Genomic DNA, 24,278 nt, shown 5'->3' with positions numbered 1-24,278 from the left:
ACCATCTGATCTTTGACAAACTTAACAAAAACAAGCAATGGTAAAAGGATTCCCTATTTAATAAATGGTGTTGGGAAAACTGGCTAGCCATATGCAGAAAACAGAAACTGGACCCCTTCCTTATGCCTTATACAAAAATTAACTCAAGGTTGAGTAAAGACTTAAATGTAAGACCTAAAACCATAAAAACCCTAGAAGAAAACCTATGTAATATCATTCAGGACATAGGCGTGAACAAAGACTTCATGACTAAAACACCAAAAGCAATTATAGCAAAAGCCAAAATTGACAGATGGGATCTAATTAAACCAAAGAACTTCTGCATGGCAAAACAAACTGTCATTAGAGTGAACAGGCAACCTACAGAATGGGAGAAAATTTTTGCCATCTATCCATCTGACAAAGGGCTAATATCCAGAATCTACAAGGAACTTAAACAAATTTACAAGAAAAAAACAAACAATCCTATCCAAAAGTAGGCAAAGGATATGAACAGACACTTCTCAAAAGAAGATATTTATGCACCAACAAACATACAAAAAAAAAATCTCATCATTACTGGTCATTAGAGAAATTCAAATCAAAACCTCAATGAGATACCATCTCACGCCAGTTGGAATGGCAATCATTAAAAAAATCAGGAAACAACAGATGCTGGAGAAGATATGGAGAAATAGGAACGCTTTCACACTGTTGGTGGGAGCGTAAATTAGCTTAACCATCGTAGAAGACGGTGTGGCAATTCCTCAAGGGTCTAGAACCAGAAATACCCTTTGACCCAGCAATCCCTTTACTGGGTTTGTACCAAAAAGATTAATTTACTCTACTATAAAGACACATTCTCATGCATGTGTATTGCAGCACTATTTACAATAGCAAAGACTTGGAACCAACCCAAAAGCCCATCAATGATAGGCTGGATAAAGAAAATGTGGCACATACACACCATGCAATACCATGCAGCCATAAAAAAGAATGAGTTTCTTGTCCTTTGCAGGGACATGGATGAGGCTGGAAACCATCATTCTCAGCAAACTAACACTGGAACAGAAAACTAAACACTGCATGTTCTCACTCATAAATGGGAGTTGAACAATGAGAACACATGGACACAGGGAGGGGAATATCACACACCGGGACCTGTCAGGGAGTGGGAGGGCTAGGGGAGGGATAGCTTTAGGAGAAAAAAGAAAGAAAAACTCTGCCATTGATTATTAAATAAATGTTTTTGCCTTGGGTTATTGTAAAGGCAGTTGCTTCTTGGTGCATCTATTCAGCAAGTTTAAAACAAATCGGATTCTATCCTGCTTTAGTGACGCAAGGCAAGATAGTATATTAGCCACTTTCCCTTAGTGCAAGTGAGTTTATAAGTTTCCTTTCTTTAATTACATCAACAGTGTTCCTGAGAACAGATTTTGTGGAGGAAGGGGAAGAACACTTGTGAACAGTAAGTGATGGGATGGGAGACAGTGAGGAAAGGGAGGCTGAGGGCTTTGCCCCTTGGACTCTGTCATACAAATGCACAAGATAATGCTGTTTATACATTAACATAAACACCCGGATACATTTTTGACTCATTTATTTTCAACAGACTATCAAGGACTGTGAGTCAGGCACTGTGTCAGATGTGGGAATCTAGGTCATCAGAATCTTCTCAGAGCCTAGCCTGTTAGACAAGAGGTACAACCAAACTACAGGGAGAGAAGACAAAAAGACTATCTGTATCTTCCGTTCTAAGAAACTAAAACCAACCAGTATACCTCAGTCTAACTGAGTCTGTGTGCTGTTAAGGCTCTATGTGAGAGGCATACCACTCCTGTGGTGTCCTTGAATAACACCAAAGCTGGATGGAAATGATCAACCTTGAACACTAAAATCTGAGATTCCCATTGTGATTATGTTATTGAAGAGATAAGGGAGTTGGTTTGATCTAACAGACCCTGTTCATTGAATTTTTCTTTTCCTATTGTCAGACACTTCCTAAGATCTTTCTTTAAGGCAGGTCAAATAAAACCTCTGATGTACATGTTCAAACAACATAATAGGGTTCACCACTACCGCTATGTGTTGTGCCTTGGAGTCATAGCTCAAATCAACTGTTTTGAACTCCTTAAAGTTGTCTACTGCTATCACAAACCAGTAGATTCAAATAAGATAAAGGAAGAGTCTGCATTTTGCTATCTTGCACATTAAATGTGCTTAGAGCTCAGCACCAGGAAGTTTCCCTTTCCCAATAAACAGTGTGCTTTAAAAAATTAAATTAAATGATTTTATTTCCTCTATAAGGGAATAAAACTATTTCCTAGTGCTGCGCTCTAAGCAGATTTAATAAGCCCAAGATAGTAAAATGCACGCTTCCATTTATCTTTTTTTATTTTATTTATTTATTTATTTTGAGACATAGTCTCACTGTTGGCCAGGCTAGACTGCTGGAGTGCAGTGGCGTGATCTTGGCTCACTGCAACCTCCCCCTCTCGGGTTCAAGCGATTCTCTTGCCTCAGCCTTCCAAGTAGCTGGGACTACAGGCCTGTGCCACCATGCCCAGCTAATTTTTTGTATATTTAGTAGAGACGGGGTTTCACTGTTTTACCAGGACGGTCTCTATCTCCTGACCTCGTGATCTGCCTGCCTGTGCCTCCTAAAGTTCTAAAGTTCTTACATTTATCTTTTTTTTTTTTTTTTTTTTTTTTTTTTTTTTTTTTGAGATGGAGTCTCCCTCAGTCGCCCAGGCTGGAGTGCAGTGGGGCGATCTCGGCTCACTGCAAGCTCCGCCTCCCGGGTTCACGCCATTCTCCTCCTGCCTCAGCCTCCCAAGTAGCTGGGACTACAGGCGCCCGCGGCCACGCCAGGCTAATTTTTTGCATTTTTAGTAGAGACGGAGTTTCACCGTGTTAGCCAGGATGGTCTCGATCTCCTGACCTCTTGATCCACCCGCCTCGGCCTCCCAAAGTGCTGGGATTACAGACATGAGCCGCTGCGCCCGGCCAGTTCTTACATTTATCTTATTTGAATTTACTGGTCTGTGATAGCAGTAAACAACTTTAAGGAGTTCAAAACATTTAGCTGAGCTATCATCACTCCAAGACACAACACATAGCATTTTTTTCTCTAATTTTTCTTGACTATCAAGAAATTAGGAGCAATGTTTTATGTTAATTAGTAATAATGTTCTTAAGTCTAACTTTTCTAAACAATGGTTTTCTTCTCCCTCTACCTTTCATTTAGCTCTGTTTTATTATTGATTCTGCGATGATGGTTCGGAGGTTTTTGTATTCCTGCATTTTATTACAAGCCCTTAATATTCCCTTTAGACATATAAGTAAAACTCAGTGTTAAAATCTGACTCTTGTTGACAGTTTCAACGCAGACACAGTATGATTGGTACCTGGTTACCAAAGTGAGAGTAAGACAATTCCTCCTCCTGCAATATGTAGAATTTATAAAGGGAAGTAAGTTCCCTCCCTCCACTCACTTGCAAACATTTCACCCAGATGAAAGATCAAATGAGGGCCAGGCACTGTGGCTCATGCCCGTAATCCCAACACTTTGGGAGATCAAGGTGGGTGGATCACTGGAGGCCAGCAATTCAATAGCAGCCTGGCCAATATGATGAAACCCCATCTCTACTAAACATACAAAAATTAGCCAGGCATAGTGGTGGGAGTCTGTAGTCCCAGCTCCTCAGGAGGCTGAGGCATGAGAATTGCTTGAACCTGGGAGGAAGAGGCTGCAGCGAGCCACTGCACTCCAGTGTGGGCGACAGAGTGAGATTCTGTCAAAAAAAAAAAAAACAAGATAAAGGCCAGAAGAGGGAGAAGAAGGTATCGATGACAACACTTAGAGAGAGCTGTGGCCCTTCTGTGAGTCCTTACCCACTTTCTTTCGCAGGAAGAACTGGGAGAAATGAAACTTTCTAACCCGAAGTATGGTAAGGGAACTTCAAGGGAATTTCTAAAGTAGCTTTGAAAAATATTTCTTGCAATTAGGAGATACAAAGAATTGTTGCCTGCCTCCACCTGATATAGCTAAAGCTGATACTGAACTAGTCTGACCCCACCCAGAAAATCTATCTGGAAAAGAAAGGCCAACTGCTTGGTAGTGGAAACAGGAGAATCTTGCTACATTGAGGTGGGCTCACTCTCTTAGTTTGTAGGGGCAAAGCATGTGTACAAATTTCCTATGCATAGGTGGGAGACTCATGGAAGAGTCATAATCAGTGGAGTGACTGTCACAGAACTAGAAGTAAACCCTAGAATAGGCATGCATCCTTTTGGATCAAAGAGTAAATGTGTGCCAAAGGATCATTTGTAGCTTCTACCTGATGTAAATCTTTAAACTGTTAACTTGTCAATCAATCAGATTTTTGCTTCTCCTTCTCTCTAATAAAAATATGTCCTCCCAAATGAAATTGCCTAATTGGGATGGAACACAAAGGCAAGAACTTCATTTTCAAGATACACTTCATCTAAGGATTTTGTTGACTAGATTACATCGCTTTTCAATTAGCTGCAGTGTTCACAAGCAGAGACTTAATCCACAGTCATATAGCATGCTCTTGTTTGATGGGGCAAAATGGAAGGTAAAAACAGTGTGAGAAGGGTTCACAATGACTTTGATGGTGAATGTGGGCAGGGTGGAGAAAAGGAGATAGGTGAAAGTCAGAAAGTGAAACTGTCTGACTAACTCATCAGAAATGGGAACAGCTATGATGAAAAGCCAGTTGCATCCAGCTCTCACTTCTGCTTAACACTTGCCAAACAGTGTTTCACATGGGCAAAGATTTCTGTGATGTACCTTTGTGTTCCCTGGATTACTAACTCTAGTCTGATGACCCACAGATAAATCAGCTGCAATCCAGTTATCAGCATGTTTTATTATAGATTTAAAATGCAAACTACTATGTGGAGAAACAGGAAAACAGTATACATTGAAAACAAAGGCTAAAATTATGACACCAGGAAAATTTAAAGGTCACCTTTTGGTAGTCATCCCTGTAGCTGCAGCTGCAGTGACCTCTGCTTGCCCTGAGAAATCACCAGTATGCCAAACTTTTACAATTTCATTTTCTACCTTAGTCTGCCATGATAGTCCCAGGAATGAAGCGGGGGCAGAGAGGAGTCATTAAGGAGAGTTTCACAGTGGTGTGCTGGTGAACTAGCTGTCCAAAAGGAAAATGTGTAGTGTTTGCCAATTTACATGGTACAAATACTCCCACCATAGCCAATTTCAAGAATGCCTATAATTAATAACCAGAATGCAACATTCCTGAAAAGTTAATAATATGCACTTATAAGCTAGCACCAGCCCACTCCAGCACATATTGCCAATTGCTTATAACACAACAAAGATCAAGAACACCAAGATTTTATATGTGTATATATATGTATATATGTATATGACACACTTTAATTTCCTGAGAAGATATGCAAATGCAACAGAAACAAGCTCTCCAAGTCTTTGGCCCTGTAGCTACTCAGCAGATGTTTTTTAAAAAAGACTTACTAGGAAACAACTTGGCCTCAGGCTTAGCATGCTCCTGAGCAATTTTTGTTACACAAAATACAAAAAAAAATTCTTTTAAATAGCTTTACATGTAATATTATTTAACATAATTCAGCTTTTCACAAATACCCATAAATATTTTAAATTTGTTTACAATGCAATACATACCTTTCAACAAGAACCTGCAAGTAGCTAATTTAAGAGCCCAAAAATTTTGAATTAGTGCTATTTATTATTTTTAGAAGTTAGCGCATTTGAGTAAGATTACTAAGATGGGCTCTGCAAAGTGAAGAGGGGAATTTGGTTGGTATAAGGCCTGAGCAGCATCCTGGGTTTCCCTGATCCAGGCAGGGGAAAAAAAAAAAAAAAAAAAAAAAAAAAAGTTTGCTGGTAAAGGAAAGATCTGTTGTAGCTTCACTCTGCTCACCTTGGGCTAAAGGGGAATAGGCTTCTTGAAAAGTTACTTTGCTAAATTTTAGAGTCTTATAACACAATAGCAGAAGTAACAATTCTAAAGCTGAAACAGTGCAATGCAGTGGACAACCCATTGCCTCTTGTAGTCACTTGTCCTATGATTTGAGGCAAGTTGGCTATGCTATGCTACCACATTCTCATCACTAAAATTTCGCCCAAATGCCTGCCCAATTAACTTCATAGAATTGCTACCTGTTATATGAAAGCACTTTGCAAACTGTGGAAAGCTAGCTAAAAATACTAAATCATTACATGACATAATCCAGTAATGGTAATACCATTCTGGGGTTAAACCTAATGATTACTAATGGTTACTCTTTCTTTACAATCAGCAATGTTTAAACACACACACCAACAGTAAGTTCTCACAGAGCTCTACGTGAGGATTCGGAATGACTCCTTTGATAAGGCTTTTTAAAGCACCATGCATCCTGAGGAAGATAAAACAAAGAGAAATTTCCAGATAGCGTACATTCCATTTTATGCCACTTGTACCTCTATTCCAATAGTTCTCAGAGTGTTCTTTATCTTCTAACACCACCATATCTAAATAGGGTGTGGTAGGCATATCTGTGGCCATCCTATCAGTCTACTTTTTACTGGGAGGACCTCAAAAGACGGGAGTATGAGAAGAATGAATTAGAGCAGCCCAAGAATATGAGAACAAAGTCAGGCTACTGTCCCAGATCCTTTTTGCATACCAGGTAAAACTTCCAAAGGAATAGAACTCCATTTTTCCACTCACGAATTCAAGATTTAGACAGAGATTCTTTGAAAAGCACATGTCCTCTGTCATCCATATTCATTTTATCATGGATTAATGAAGTATCTCTGCAGATCCAACCAAAAGTCTTTGGCTCTTCCTCTGAGTCTCGTTCAGATAGGCATGATAGATGAAAATTCACATACAGAGGAGTTCTGTTTGCATTGATTTTTGTAGACAGACAAACCCTAGAAATTGAAAATCTTCTCCCTCCAGTCCACCCACTGGCACCTCTGCATGTGCTGAAGGGAATGGGATCAAATCAAGTCTCTAGGAGATGAATTGGGGATTTGCTAGTAAAATGATACCCCAGTAGGTATTATTTTTTAGAACCTGATACTCAGAGTTGAATATCAAGTCTATGGTATCCCCAACATGCAATTCATAAGTCCCTCCTACATTCTGGATTTTAGATTTGTTTGTTAGAGTTTGTATCATGTCTTTGTTTTTATACAGCCGTACTTCAAAAGGAGCTACATCATTGTAGTTTGCATTGGGAGCCACTTGGCCGTAAATTAAATATAAGCCATTCTGAAGTATCTCCAGCTTCCAGTCAGACACCTTATTCACGCAAGGAGGTTGAGAAGATGCCATTTGCCATTTTGAGGGTAATGGTCCTATAAGAAATATACAAGGGAGAAAAAAGATGAAAGCATAGTTATTTCATTATTTCATCCTTTTCCAGATTGTAGATTTACCATGTACATGTTGTTTCTTTACCTGATCTACACTAGTTCTCTTCTAGCAGAATTTTTCTATTTTAAGTACCTATCTACTCCTTGTTTTAGAGAAATTGAAAATCCAAAGGGTGTTTCTTGCTTGGAGCATTCTAAGGAAAAGAATTTGGAATAGAAAAATGAGTTAGGTGACTCAGCATCTCTTGTCAATTAATATTTGTGGGAAATAGAAAGGAGAAGAAAAGACTAATGGAGAAAGAAATCACAAGCCAAAATTTTGAAAGCCAGGGTTGGCAGTCCATGCTTTTCCATGCATTTTCTGTGTGAATACCATCGGCTGTTTATCACTTTATCCGTGAGGCTTTCCTTAATTAAGCTATATTAAGAAGTGTTCTCCTATCACTCTCTCCTTTTACGTTGCTTGAGTTTTCTTCATAAAGTGTGTCAGTGTCTAGGATGTTATAAACTAAATTGTTCATTTGTTTATTTTCCATCTTGTATCACTTTGAATGTAAAATTTTTTAGGACAAATATATCTCTATTTTATTCATTCCCGTATTTTCAGCACCTGAAAATGTCCCTGGTACCTGGTAGATGTTCCATAAATATTTATTGATTGAATGATACTTCCATGTTCCTGAATTAGGTGCTTTGTGTCTAAATTATGACTCTTCTCCTCAGTTTGTAGGTATATATAATTTAAGACCTACTTAGGATTCATTAAATAAACCCCCCAAAAATAGCTAATGGTAAATTTATGAGTTTATAAATAGAAATAACTTGACTATTTAAATATAAGGATCCCTAGCACAATACTGTCCCAACAGGTAAAGAAAAGGTAAAGACTTAATCATTCATTTTCATTAGCACATATGAAATTTAAATGTTTGTTTACTTGGTTTTGCACATCAGTGTGATCTCACAGCCCCAGGAGGTGCTTTTACTACCCAGAATGCTTATCTGTTCTGCAATTCTCCATAATTTTTGTCCTTTGTCCCGTAATTAAAAAAGGAAACTTGATGAGAAAGCACCCTGGAAGAGGTAACATTTTTACTTCAATTCTCATTCATATGAATGACTAATGTAAGACTCTGAAGGTAGATTCTGGGGGACAATGAAAGAGAGATCACTAGAACAAAAGGCAAAGTCACCCTGTATCGCTAATGAGCTCAGAGCCCAGTAAATTTCTTCTTCCTTGACATGTAATAGGCAATAAGCAGGTCACCAGAAAGAGGTGTCATTGACTTTCCTATTTAATTCTGTGAAAGGGGGTCACTTAAAGACCACCTTAGCATCACTTGAGTTTCTCAACTTTTACCACATCAAGGCAGAATTTCACACATGCCATGCATTCCATTCCACTTACTGGCAAAACAAAAACAAAACACAAAGAAAGAGACAAGCAAAAGGAAATTGTCTAATTCCCACAAGCCAAGGAAACCTACTGGTTTAAACTATATAGGAACACAGGGGTTGCAGAGTTAACTCTAGAAATGGTCTGTTCTCAACTGAAAACGTATGTTTGGCCTGAAACCTATAAACAACTTTAAAAAATGTATTTATCTGAAATTTTGCGTGCATTCTAAGAGTCTAAGTCTCAGTGTAACTGCAAACTGTGGTGTGTTTTCTAAGCAAATATCAGGTGACTACAAGGGAAAATGACTCAGAAGCTAAGCTTAGAAGAGAAAGGAGTAGAGGAAATGGCCACTTTTCCAACTCTCATTGCTCTTTTATACATTTAGAAACAACAATGGCACTCTCTCGTATACTCCTCTGGACATTAGCAACGTGTGAAACGTGAGAAAGACTTTAAGGAAAGGTTGTAGAAATCTGAAACTTGTTGTGTTTATTAAAACACAGAATTAAAAGTAGATTCCTAGATCTCAGATTCATAGGTCAGTAAGAGAGATGTTCATTCCTGGCTAGAGATGCAGCCTTCAATATAAGCTTTATCAGGACATGGGCTTCTTTTGCCTGGTTTACCTCTGAAAGCCTCAGCTCTTGGGAAACTGCCCAGTATATGATAAGTAATTATATGTAGTAGCTGAAAAATGAATGGAAGAAAATACAGGTTTTCTTGAGATCACTGACACCTGCCTTCTTTCATCAAAAACTAAGAAAAGTACAAGAGAGACATGCATGATAGGTTACTCACCAAACTTAGCCATACAGGGCTCTTTAGTAGTCTGTTGGGGAAAGAAAAGATGAATTGATTAGGATGATGACAGTGTCATTAACTTTTTTGATTGATTTATTTAGAGCTTTGGATTCCTGAAGCAAACTACTATTCTATAACCATAAAAAAAACCCTCCCTTCAACATGTCTCAGCCCTCTCAGCTTCCCTTTAAAGTTGAGTGGCTCCATCCTTTACCTTTTATTACGTAGCTTCCCCTTTGGGTGTTTTAGACAAAGGTCAAGATCTAATTCCATTACCTAATCTATACCTAAAGGACAACTATTTGATATTGGACACCCCCTTCCCCCGCCCCCGCAGCCTTGGACTCTAAAAGTTTTTCAACAAAAAGCAGTTTCCACACCCCAGTGACTGAACAAGGTTATCTATTGGCACGGGAAAGGAAAATAATGAAGCTTCCGTTTATGTTTATTTTTATTTAAAACAGTAAATTAAGCCCTAGAAATATTCACAACTCAGACTGATGAAGCCACCCATGTATAATACTTAGATAACTACATGTCATATACAGTATCTGAGATAGCCTGAAAAACAGTTCCAAGTTTCAGGCTATTGCAATATATGGCAGTTCACATGCTACAAGATGCCATCCGTGTGTGGTTAATTTTACAAATACAGGTAGTTAAATGCTAAATGCTCAAAAAGACTTTGTATAAATTAAGGCATAACCACAAACATTTTTTGTATCATCCAAAGTTTGTTGGTTTCCTAATGGTAAAGTGCTTAAAAGACTTTTTGAACTTAAAGATGTTGCATATTTTCCTTTTGTAAGATTTCTCTGGCTGCTATACTAGGAACAAATTAAACAGAGGCAAGGACAAATGTAGTGAGACTAGCTAAGAGATCATTACAGTCATTCATCTAGGCAAGAGAGCATGGTGCCTCTGACCAAGGTGCTAGCTGTGGAGATAGTGATACTTGGTTGGAAAATAAAGCCAACAGAAGTTCCTGACATGGATATGGGGTAGGGAATGAGAAGAGACAAAGATGACTCCAGGTATTTTAGGCCTGCATAATTGGAAAGATAATTATCCACTAATATGGATAAGATGTAAGAGGAATAAATGGGGAGGGGAAAAATCATGAGTTTGGTTTTGGACATGTTAAGTTTGTGATGCTTATTATAAATCCAGGTAAGTGTGTCAAGCAGGCAGTTGGATACAGGAGGCTGAAATTTAAGGAGCTCTGGTGATATACATTTAGGAGCCTTAAGTTCCTAAGTGATGCTTTAAGGAGTGAGATTGTGTGAGACCATCAAGTTAGTGGGTGTGGATGGAGAGGCATACTGGGGCGTTGTGATGTTTAGAGGTCAGAGAATGAGAAAGAACAAGCAAGGGACAATAGAAAGAAAAAGTTGAGTCTGAAAGGAAACTAGGAGAGTCTGATGTTTGGAAGCCAAGAAAAGAAAGTATTTCATGGAGGATGAGTGATCAGCTGGTGTCAAATGCTGTCAATAGATCAAGTAAGAAGAGTACAGTGAATTGACTGATAGATTGAGAAACATGGTAGACACTGGAGTTCTTGACAAAATTAGTTTCTGTCATATGTGAAGAAGGCAGAAACTTAGAATAAATTTAAGGGTAAATGGGAAAAGAGAAGCTGGAGGAATTTTTCTGTAGGGAGAGCAGAAAAAAATGAGTGGAGTTTGGATGATGATGAGAGATCAAAGAGGTTTTTGTTGTTGTTGTTGTTATGTTTTAATATGAGAGAAATGACAACATGTTTTTCTATTGCCGTTTGATGGAAATGTTTCTGTAAAATGGATGAGGCATAATATGTAAGAGCAAGGAGAGAACTGTTGCAGCAATGTCCCTGAGTAGGTAAGATAGGATAAGATTTAGTTCATAGATGGCTTGGATAGGTGTATGGACAATTTATCCACAGTGATAAGGGAGAACAGCAATATACCTGGATACAAATGCCAACGAGTTGTTGATACTGGAACTTCTTTCCTCCCTACTTCTATTTTCTCTTGAAATATGGAGGCAACGTTATCAGTGGAGAGTGTGAATGGGGAAGAGTTATTAGATGTTTGAAGAGAAGCTAAAGATGTGAAATCATCCAGTAGAGGAGAGTGAATGGACGGGAAATGTGGGTTGTTTCGAGAGCAACACTGAAATCCACTTGAAGGCAGTGGCTGTGAATTTAAAGTAAGACCTTTCAACAAGTTGTATGTTTTTCTTCAGATATATTCAACAGTGAAAGACACAGAGCAGTTGGATTTAATCAGCATTGGAGGTTTTCCATAGTCGAACTTTTGTCATTAGAATACAATGGAGATAGACACAAGCAAGTGGGTGAGTTTATATGAAGGAGGTGTTAAAGCTATAGATCTTAGAAGTTAGTTGTGTATGGAAAGAAAGAGAGGCATCCATCATTGAATGATAGATTGAAAATTAAGTGGTATGACATGTTAAGAATATCCAAAGATATGTTCTTCCATTTTAATCTATATTTGTTTGTCAGGTAATTTTTCAGTCATGACACTCAAAATCATGAAACAAGGTAAATTAACATATCAAACTTCAAATTGCTGTATCACAAAGTGTTAAGATTAAAAAATAAAATAAATGCATTTATCAAATTATTAAAATATTATTTTACTTATTTTAGAAATGTTTATATTATATATTAACGCATTATAGAAAATATAACATTTTGGTGAAAGCGAAATGGTTCTGCATTATGAGAGCTATGTTAAACATATTAGGCTCACCCTTATAAATATATACTTTGTGTATCTCTTTAGTGTACATATTATTAGTACTTGTATATGGTATAATAATTAGCATACAGATGTTGGGAATTATACTGAAAATATGTTATTGAGAGGGAGGTGCAATCAAAAAGTCTGAAAGTCACTATTCTAGGAAATAAATTTTTTGATTCCCTACACTTGTTTTTTTGTTGTTGTTGTTTCTTGTTATTTTTTTGAGACAAGGTCTCATTCTACTGCCCAGGCTGGAGTGCAGTGGTGTGATCTCAACTCACTACAGCCTCATCCTCCTGGACTCAACCAATTCTCCCATGTCAGCCCCCTGAGTAGCTGGGACTACAGGTGCATGCCACCATGCCCAGCTATTTTTTTTTTTTTTTGTATATTTTTGTAGAGACAGGGTTTTGCCATGTTGCCCAGGCTGGTCTCAAACTCTTGGGCTCAAGCAATCTACCCGCCTCAGCCTCCCAAAGTGCTGGGATTATAGGCGTGAGCCACTGTGCCTGACCTCTTGCAATTATTTCATCCTCATTTTGGTGTTTCCTGGAAGAGATGTTGAAATTCAATTTAGTTCAACACATGATAGGGACATGACAAAGACTCCCTGAACCCCAATTTCCTCATCTGTAAAATGGGAGAAATAATAGCACCTAGCTTGTTGAAGTTGTTGGGGTTAAATGAGGTCGTTTTAAAGAAGGGCTTTGCCGAGATATCCTGCCTGGACCTGTTCAATAAATATTAGTTGTTTGGGTGATGATGGTGATTGTAATGAAGAATTGAACTACAATTTAAGCACACATATTCCCAACATTATACAGCATCGTTAGCACGAGAAACAAATGTGATTTTTGGTCCTTGCCTCTCAAGAAGTTTATAATCTTTCTAGAAAGACATGATTACACACCCAAAGCAATTTGGTAACAATCTAAATATGAATGAGTGCCAAAATACATGCCACAGATAGTATCTGCACCATCTACTAGCATGTATGAGATGTGTTCAGAGAAACCTAATGCCATAGACAACCTAAGGACAAACTAATTTCCAGAGTCAGAAATTCTGGATAATATACTGCAGGCTGCTTAATGTCTATTTAGTGCTACAGAGACCATCACTGTGATACTCTCTAATTATTGCCACCACTAAAAATCCATCTAATTGCAAAATCATCAATTTGGCTATGAGATAGTGTCTTTGATTGAGAGAGTGATATAGGTAGGCAAAGAATATCCATATTGTTAAACGATCTTGTTAAATTTTTGCCCGTTATTATCTCATTAATAGTAATGGGGCAAATATTAATCACTACCATCTACTGGGAGCCTACTATATGTCAGATACTCTACTGTCTCATTAATCCTTACCACAACCCTATACAAACTAGCTTGCTCATTTTGCCGATGAGGAAATGAGGATGAGAGGCATTAAGTAACTAGCCTAAGGTCATGCAGCCAATGAAAGGCAAGAATGAGATCCACACCCAGCCTGTCTGGGTCAAAACTCTCACCCTTACCACTCTGTGGGAGAAGTTTCTATTTATAATTCTACTGATGTTTGGAAGTAGTAAATACCCACTTTTAAAGACACATATGGCTTAGTTATTTTATCTAGAAGGATCAGTTGCTTTTGTAACCTCATCTTGATTTAAGGTTAGATTTACATAGTTGGGCTCAAAATGGCCAAAACAATCATTCTCTCTCCAAATCAACCCTAATCAAATCCTCAGTGAAATTAAAATCTGCTCTGCTTTTAAGTACAAGTACAACTTCCCCTTCTGAAAGTATCCTTCATTTTATTGAAGCGGGAGACTCTGCTGAACACTTGATTTCTTAGTGATAACTCCTGTGAGGTTATTTTCACTGAGGGATTGACCAAACTCCTTGGACTCACAGCTATCCTTTTAGTTAAATATTTTCACAAAGAAGAGAGAAAAAAAGAAAAAAATTGACCCAAGTAGTCAAGCTTCCCATCTAACACTTTTTAAAGTATTAGACTTTTTTTTTAAGTGTACACTTTTTAAAGTAGTGTCTAGACAATCTGGAAAGTGGGACTTTGTGTATAAAAACTAGAGTGGAGACCAAAATAAAACTTCAAGGTTCATGGGTATTGTGAGAATGTGGAAGTGGCCACATCATAGTGACTCACTATCTGCCAGCCCTTCAGACCTCTCTTCCAGAGATATTTATTTGTGGTCAACAGGGAAAGGGAAGTACAGGTAAGTGAAAAGTGAAATGTAGAAGCTAATATCATGCATGGTGGGCCAGGCCACTGGCTTTTCCCATAGAAACAAATCCTGCAAGTTTCCTGTCAGAACAATATTCTAAAAACATTTTATACTTCCCTAAATTTGGAACAAACTCTGGGTTATCTTTAGAGGCAGAACCTTTCACTGAGAAGCTGGATCTCGGAGAGAAAAACCAGAATCAGAGCTCAAACACCTGGGACTAATCCAGTTTGATTCTGAACAGAGGTGTCCTAGATGATCTGGCATTATTAGACTTTCTCTTTCCCTTTGCAAGAACTACTGGGTGCCTTTGGGAAAGGCATCTGTGCATTCATTCCCAAGTCGTATGTAGGAACTGATGATGCCTATATTCAGTGTTCTTCAGGGTTATCAGGCTAATTAATCTTATAATTTTTAGAAGAAAGAAGCACTTCCAAATTTAAGTTATTGCTATTCTCACCCTTCCTCTTCTTCAGAAATCTAGACACTAAGAATTTCTGACAATTATTTCTTTCAGCTTCACTGACCCAGAAAGTTCACACTTCTGCTTGATACATTTCTTGAGAGAGCAGGGTGGTAATTAGAAATGCCTCAGTTGCACATAAGCCTCATATACAGTTATGAAATACAAATTAATGGGCTACAGTGGAAAAATTGGCCAAAGCTATACCTACTCGAAATTAATATCCATAGGAGACTGCTTCCTCCTGCATCTTTTCTCAATTACTTTTACTTATCTTAAGTGGTAGAACTATATCTTTGAAATCTTCGCTGATCAGTTCCCTTAAGAAAAATGTTTCTGCAGTTACATTTCAACCCTTTCTCAAGATGGACATATACCACTTTATTCTACCCAAAACTTCGAGTCTTACAATTTAACCAGAAATAGGCTAAATCCTGAAATAAATAAAGCATTTCTTATTTTCTTTTTGGTCAGTGCTATATGGTCAACTGTGAGGAAAGTTTTTTTAGTAAAGAACCAAACTTATCTCCATTCCCAGTGTACCATCCCATTCTCTAGGCCCACAACTTGGCCTGCATCTCAATGGGAAATTCCTGACAAGCATCAGGGGCTTCCCAAATAGATATGGGCTTTCTCCTTCCTCCATGAAGTCTCCCCTGATCAACTCAACCTAAAGTCATTGTTCCCTGCTTTTGAATGGCTTAGGCATTTATTCTTCATACTATACCTAAATAAATTCCTAATCACTGCATTTTATAGCTAGAAGAAACATCATAATAAATCCATTCTCCTACCACCAGTTTTTTTTTAGATAAAGAATCTGCAAACTAGAGAGATTAAATGTCTTTATCAAATTTATACAGCTGGTTATTAAGGAGACCCAGAACCAGAATCCAGATATTCTTACGCCTAGCTCAGGGCCACTTCCCTCCTCAAAGACACACAAACCACCTGTCATTTACTTAATCCCATCTTTCACTATTTTTTTAAGTCTTTTCCATAAATAAGACTATAGCTTGCATCCCATTCCTTGATATTCATTCATATTTTTACCTTTTTTATTCTACCAAGAGCTATAGAAGAGGGAGAGAAAAATACTCCACAGGCCCCTGTCAATTGGCTTAACCAATTCTCTCTATCTAACTGAGTTCTGCATCTAACATTTAGCATTTTCTGATACCTTTTATCTCAAAACCTTTAGCTAAACTTCAAAAGCCATGTCATGACAATATTAGAATTGTATTTACATTATGTATATGCATCTCTTCCTCCCAACTATTGCTAACAATACTGAGTAACAATGATAATAACTAGAAAAACAAATAGAGGATTATAGCAAATAGCAATCTTAGGTACAATTGCCTCCTTACCTCTAGTTGGAGAAAAATAAAGATTAGCCAACTGAAGGAGCAAAGAAAAAGGAATATAGCTATTGAGCAAAAGAGCCACAGCTTCCAGGATGATCTCTGAGCTCCTTGAGTTCTTGAATGACTTAAAGGCATATTTTCCAAGTGGCTCAAACACATTTTTGGAGAAATAAGAGCTGTAGAAAACAAAAATTCACAAGTGATGGGTGAAGGATGCAATGTCATGTTTTGTAGCAATATGGTAATTAGTAGTGGGTGTGGAAGGCGGAGTTTTCCTTCTGTCACTGTGTTAGAAAATGATACTCATAACTTAAGTGCTGACTTTCATTTGGCACCAGGTCAAATACAACAAAAGGAACGGAAGGCTGAAAGTCAACACAAACTCAGAACATAGAAAAAAAAGCACGAGGGAAGTTCAGAGGGAAAAAATTTCTCTCCTAAATCAAAAGGCAGTACAGTGCATGTGTAGAAGAGCCTTGGGAGAATAAAGTGGTGTACTCCCATCTAAGATAGTATTCCATATTATTTCTAGATAAGAAAATTACTTTTTATAAGAAGAAATAAAGTTTGAGATTAAGACCCCATCATACTCCCGATATCATGTACATGAGCGGCAGTCTTAGGAAGTTGGAGAGGCTAGGATCTGTAGTTTGGAAAAAACAGAGTTTCAATCAAGTCAGCATCTTATATACCTTAAATATATACAATTTTTATTTGTCAATTATACCTCAATAATCTAGAAAAATAAAATCTATACTCATAAAAATGTTTCATCAATTTCTAGTGTATGGAATACATTCATTCTGAGATATTCTCTAGAAAATATTAAGTGTGTTACAAGAATTTAATAAAAAATTGTAAATACAACAAGATCAATTTTATTTTTCATCATTTTTAAACTCTGATAATCTAGTTCTGGCATAAAAAGTTATTTTACAGAAGGATATTTTCCTGCATCCTGCCCTCAGCCTGAGCTTATACTCTATTCCAAAAACAAACAAACAAACAAAAAACCTTGGGTGTTCTTCCTGGGCCCAAAAATATGGATTTACTACAAAATTGAGGAAGTCTCCGGGTTCTATGGACCTCAGTCACACAGGCTTTTTTTTTTTTTTTTTTTTTTTTTTGAGACGGAGTCTCGCTCTGTTGCCCAGGCTGGAGTGCAGTGGCCGGATCTCAGCTCACTGCAAGCTCCGCCTCCCGAGTTTACACCATTCTCCTGCCTCAGCCTCCCGAGTAGCTGGGACTACAGGTGCCCGCCACCTTGCCTGGCTAGTTTAGAGACAGGGTTTCACCTTGTTAGCCAGGATGGTCTCGATCTCCTGACCTCGTGATCCGCCCGTCTCGGCCTCCCAAAGTGCTGGGATTACAGGCTTGAGCCACCACGCCCGGCCCACACAGGCTTTTAAATCAGATAGACCTCAAGAGCAGAGGCTGGCACTGCCCAGTTCCTACCTGCTCTGTGGCTTTAGGCATGTTACTTGAGTTCTCTGAGTTTCAGTTTCCTTAACTGTAAATTGGAGAATATTTTCACTTTATAATGCTTTTGTGGAGAATGAAATGAAGGTGAAAAGTTTATGCGTTCCTTAAATGTTAGATTATCTCTTCTCTACCCTCTTTAGAGATGTAGTGAAGGTTAATTCAATTATTAAATCCTAGAAAAGAATGAGCATTCTTTATCTTTCCCACAAGATATAATTCACCTAAAGTTTACTTAAACAAACGGAAGTAGAATGAAAGTATTTTGGAAAACCTATTTTTTAATCTAAGAGAGAACTGACGATTTATAAATTAGAAAAAAGTCCAGAGATTTAACATCCTCATTTACAAAAAAAAAAAAGGAAACTAAGGACAATAGAGTGTGAGTAGTGTCTCAAATCACTACTGACTAGTTAAAGATGGAGTGAAAACTCAAGCCCACAGATACTGCTTTGTACTCCAACCATTTTGTCTTAGTACTGTACTATTTGCAATATTATTATCAATATTTCTCTCTGAACTGTCAAAATTTTAATTTGGGTCCTATTTTACCTTGATCAATAAACTACTTCTTAAGAGACTAGTCACACAAAAATGATTTTTCAACACAAATGTATTTGTGGCTCTGTACTTAGATGCTGCAATGCAGGGATGAATAATAAACTTACTCTAGAAAAAGACGGATGCTTTGATCCTATAACCTGTGCACTTGCATCAGGCCTGGAATTCATATACACAAACACAGAACTTAAAATTGGAAGTTAAATTATGTCCTTCCTGTTTTTCTGATCTGCCCCTTTTCCTGTCTCCTCTCCAAATTTTTGAGGGAACTTCCCTGGCTTACTACCTTAGGTAAACATTTATTCACATGAGAAACTGTTCTAAATAAAATCCAATTCCTCCTTCCGTCTTTAACCACGGTTAGGCTCTGGGATATCCTTATTATTTTAACCTTATGACAGTATCTTAAGAAAGATGACGTACTTACCTCAAGAAGACTACATTCTAGGGCCTCTTTCCATGAAATACGATTTGGAAATGAGGAAACTTCAAGTTTAGGCAGGTTACAGTAGGGAAGACTTTCTGAAATTCTAGAGCAATGAGTCACAGTTGGCACGATTTTGGTGTAAGTTATCAGGATTGCATGATATATCGCAGGATTTGACAAGAGGTAAATGAGCACCAAACTCAAGCTTCGGGTTTGTGGTCCGTCCCTTGCTCAGATACTTAAGCGTAAAGTTTTTTTGTTTTTTGGGTTTTTTGTTTTTTGTTTTTTTTTTCAATTAAATCTGGCAAGTAAATCCATGTCATTTACTATCTGCCCACTACTGTACCAGGAGATTTGGGGGATATTTTTAAAAGTAACAGCTGCCCTGGCCAACATGGTGAAACCCCGTCTCTACTAAAATACAAAAAATTAGCCAGGCCTGGTGGCACGCGCCTATAGTCCCAGCTACTCGGGAGGCTGAGGCAAGGGAATCACTTGAACCCGGGAGGTGGAGGTTGCAGTGAGCGGAGATTGAGCCACTGCACTCCAGTCTGGCGACAGAGTAAGACTCCGTCTCAAAAAAAAAAAAAAAAAAAGTAACAACTGCCAATGAATTTGCCACCTAACCAAATTGAAACCTTACCACAGGGAGACAGACGCCCAAATTCATACTATCCATAAGAAAGTGCCTGAGAAAACAGACCTTGATAAACTGAAACCGTTGAAACAGTGGGTTAGAAATAAACTGTTTAAGAAGAGAGAGGAGGGTACTATTTCTTGAGGGTATGATAAAACTTGAGAAATAAATATTCAGAGGTATAAGCATCTGTAGAAATTAAAATAAGAACTCAATATAAACAATGACAAAATCCTAAATTTTTTAATGAACCTGGTATTTTTCATTCAAGGGCTGCAAAATAAGAAATTTCAGGAAAAAAGGTCAAAGAAAACCTCCCTTCTATATTTTTACATTGAAAAAAAGGATCTAAGATATGTTGGATTAAGCAATTTGAACTGCATTCACGGCTGCTTCGAATTCAGAATTAATTGTAGAACAACATGGTTTTAGTTCACTTATTGACTAAATTACCTTAAAATGCATTAGGCACTTACTGTTTCTTCTCTGTGTACAAATGATTACATTTGAACATCAAACAGCCCTGTATTCTCTATTAGAATGATGAACTATCATATCTATTAGAATGATGAACTGACATTCAGGAAGATTAATCGTTTGCCCATAAAGGTAGAATAGGGATTGAATTCTCCTTGTTGGGTCCCAAAACTCGTATTTTTTCTACCTCTTTATGCTGAAGTATGTCAGGTACATCCCACGTAGAGTCAACAGATTGGAAGATATATTAGTCTGTAAGAGGGCGTTAGGTGGACATCAGTTTCCTCCAAAATCTGTTAGTACTCAGGTCTGCAATCCTCACCACATTCCCCTAATACTACCGTTTATCATGACTTTATCCTTGAGATAGTGTATGGTGTAGCATAATCAATCAGAATTTTTCAATACGTCAGAACTCAGTGAGGAATAATACACAACTAATTTTGTCTACTCTGGATGTCAGAGTATTTATTGTCATGACAAATAGGGCTCATTTGACTTGAAGACACATAGATGGATATATACAGTAATAAATAATGGGAGAAAATACACAGACATGATCTATAAATAGGGTTTTAAACTTGGAATTTTTTGAAAGAAACAACAGTATCTGTAAAAATTAATAAATGCCTACTCCATAAAGAGAATTATGTACAGTTCATTATACATAAGTAGATGTATGTGTATTATATGTACATATTATATACATACATACACATATGTACATATAGGTACAATAAATTCTAAAAGATATACGAGGACTATATCAACCTTCAGATCATCCTGTCTATAGAACTAGTAACAATCCTAATTGGGTTGATCTAGGAAATAGATCAAATTCAAGTGGTGTTTTGATTTCACAACCTGGGGACCCTCCTCTGTGCCCCCACATTGTGTTGCCTTGTGCTGTCTTTTTTGCATGTCCACTTTTTTGGAGCCTTTACCAAATTCTTTATTGTTTGTCTATGTTTTACTAGCTCAAGTACAATCTTTAAGTAAAAAGTCTAATGGCCAATTTCCATTAAAGCCTTTCTGTGCTAGCCACCTGCCTTACTACTAATCATTTAGAATGGCTCTGTGATGTTATAGGTCCCTATCTCTCTAGTCTGAGCCCTCTATGTCAGTGGCATGTTGTTTTGGGTGGGTGTGTGTGTGTGTGCCCTTTCTGGACTAATGAGCGTTTTGTATTTTGGCCACAGGAGGAGCATCTTAAATACTTTTTGATGGGAAGAATGACTTGCTGCTTAGGATCTCAATGAAAGCATTGGCCATTCTGCAATATGGCATAATACTTCCTATTTGGAAACCATCGAATATCACCCTAGAATCTGTAATGAATGAGCATTGCTGTTAAATTACATCTTGCCCAATATTGCATAGATTGCCATAGAATTATGTATTTTACCTATCAATCTAGTTGAATTAAAAGGGTCTTAAGACTCTTGAGATTAAGTATTCTCCCCAAATCTGAATTTGGGGGGACAGCCCTGGATGAGGGAATAGAAGAAAAATATTTTCCCTTTACTCTTCTATTTGGTTTCCCCCTTTGACAAGGTCCTAAAATTTCCCCGTCCAAACTACTACATACCAGCTTCAGTAGAGAATAATCAGCACATCCACTGCTTTCAGCACCCAACTCTGACATGCGTTCATATGCTCTACAGTCTAAGACATTTTCTCATCTGGTTTTCTATTTTTTTACATGATCTTGTGCCATTCATATGATCTTGTAGCCATTTGGTTAATAATAAATTTGTTGGTTTTGGAACCAGGAACCTAAATAAATAAAAGCCAATTTTTGCTTTTCTATATGAAATGATTCCTAAATACACAGGACATGTTATTTCTCTTGTTTATTAAAAAAAATTATTAAATGCCTTTTCTGTAGCAAGTACAATGTTAAAAGTTTGAATACTGTTAGACAAGGGTCAGTCCCTATATTAAAGTTTGTTATTGTTTTGTTTCATTTTGCTTTGTTTCTTTAGGTACCTGGAAAAAGAGACAAATATACAAGAGCGGTACAGAGAGAAATGTAGTAATTGGGAGAGCACCAAATACCAAAGGAGATAACGTCTGCATTGAGATTTAAGTTTGCAGAGAGGTTATTCAGATGGAAAACCTCATATTTCATTCTCTTAAGCCAATCAATTACTGTTTCCATTAATAAAATTGCTGAATAGCATATGATATATAAATATATATAGCATATACACTATGCATCATATAAAATATAAATATATATTTGGTATGTATGTGTGTATACGTGTCAGGTATTTTATTTGGCAATGGAGAAATAAAGAGAAATAAGGTTTCTGATCTTAAGGAATCCATCATCTGGTCATTGCTATTTTCTTACATTTGAGCATTTCAAAATTGCATGGAAAATATGTTTGCAATCACAGATCTTCTTTGTAGGGCCTTATGTAACTTCCCCAGAATTACCAGGTAATGTAATTCAGGTAAGAATTGGCCAACCATCTAGAGGTGTTCAGGCCAAGCTACTCATCTATCCAGTTTGGTGACTCTAGTTGTGAATATAGTAGAATATTCCTCTATAATGAGGAAATTTCGAATGGTATGCCAGTGGAAAAAACTGACTCACATGCAACATTATAGAATGCTGTTTGGTGGAATGGTGCCAATGGAACCCAACAGGCAGTTTCTATTTACTAAATGAAGAACAAACGCCCCAGAGGTGTTACATATGAAAATTATGCCAACATAAGGTCCAAATTATATTATGTCTTCATTCTCTCAATAAGCCTAGGGCAAATCTCTTTGGCTGAAAGCAAGAATATTCCCCCTCTCCACACGTACGCGGCTTCTATATCTTATCCCATGAATTCCTAGATCCTGTCAGATATCAGCCTCTCTGATTGCAACACTGCTGAGTGGTGATTTCAAGCATCAACCATAAAGAAAAAAGAAGACAGAAAATGATAGAGTAACAACAAGGAAACAAATATGTATTAAAGCCATGCTCTTTACCAGGTGCCATGTTTTAAAGTTTCAACTCATGCATTATTTTATTTAATCTTCACAATAACATTACCCAGTAGGTCTTATTAGTTCCGTTTTACACATGAGAAAATTGAGGTTAAGAAATATTTAACAACTTGCCACAAACATTTTCCCATGGCTCAATTTTTCTTAGAAGTAAATGATGCCAATTGAGAGAAAAATCCTTTATAGTCCATTACTGTTTATATCACACCCATTTATTTAAAATCTTATCTTTCACATTAGTTTAAGGATGAGAGTAATATCTAATATTAAAATTTGTGGATAAAAATTGGGTCAGGGAGTATTAATTAAAAGATAAATCTAGAGCCAAGTAGAATTATGGAAACCCAATGGAGGGGTTAATTGTGGTAGTTTCATTGTAGAAGAAAATAAAGCTCTCAGACAGTTCAAAGGGAAGAGGAGTGAGACAAGAATTGTGGTAGGGTTGACAGATGATTTCAACAACCATTAGGGTCACTGTGGAAATGTTGAAAACACAGAAATTGGCGTGAGATTCTATTGATTAAAACAGTATCACAGCAATGACAGCAACAACTAACACTAACTGAGCACTTTCTCTCAATGATGTAGGAGTTGATTAGCCCCAAAGAAGGACTTGACCATGCTGATTTGAAGTCAACCAATGTACAAGACCACTTTAGGTTAAAGCAGGAAATATGCAAATTCACCATCAATTGTATTTACCACAAATGCTTAAAGCATAGCATGTGGTTTTCCAGTGGATGGAGGGCCAATAAGAGTAAATAGCCTGGGTTTCTGAATTGAGTGATCTAAGGAAAGGAGAAGTGGGTTCTGACTCCATTATTTCCCTTTTCTGAATCCAGCCTGCCTGTCTGCCACAGTCTCACGTAGTGGCTTGGAGCTAGTGGACATGACAGGCCAAACCTTCTCAGCTCCTATTGCCTCTCAATGTTTCGAGGTAGTGGAAAGAGCTCCAGGGCAGCACCTTGATGAGGCAGAAAGAGCCCATCCAAGGGGTCAAGCATTCCAGGATCTAGGTCTGATTCTGTATACTTAGCTATGTGTGACCTTGACCATGTCAAAAAAAAAATAGTTTTGGACGTTAATTTATTTATCCATATATATGGATTGAAAACGCTAAAGCCCTACACAAATGTGGGACAGTTGTTATGCTTTTCTGTCTTTGCAATTGAACTTACCAAGCCACTTATTTCAGCACTTATTTCATATTTGTTATAAATAGTTTCATGTGTGTTTTCCTGTGAAATCCCTCCACACACACACACACACACACACAGATATGCACGCTCACACACACACATATTATGAG

General features: G+C 37.5%; 1 protein-coding gene across 1 annotated transcript; it reads right to left on the bottom strand.

Annotated features, from left to right (window-relative positions):
- Positions 1-4,336: 4,336 nt before the first annotated feature.
- TNFSF18 (TNF superfamily member 18) lies at positions 4,337-16,607 on the bottom strand. Its single transcript, XM_050768002.1, has 3 exons — positions 16,386-16,607; positions 9,573-9,603; positions 4,337-7,357 (listed from the first exon to the last, which is right to left on the bottom strand). Exons 1-3 carry the CDS (start codon positions 16,605-16,607, stop codon positions 7,011-7,013), a joined length of 600 nt encoding a protein of 199 aa, XP_050623959.1. The 3' UTR covers positions 4,337-7,010.
- Between the last annotated feature and the right edge of the window lie 7,671 nt (positions 16,608-24,278).

Source organism: Macaca thibetana, chromosome 1, assembly GCF_024542745.1.
Source record: "Macaca thibetana thibetana isolate TM-01 chromosome 1, ASM2454274v1, whole genome shotgun sequence".
In the NCBI taxonomy this organism is placed as follows: domain Eukaryota; kingdom Metazoa; phylum Chordata; class Mammalia; order Primates; family Cercopithecidae; genus Macaca; species Macaca thibetana.
This window is presented reverse-complemented; position numbering and strand designations above follow the sequence as displayed.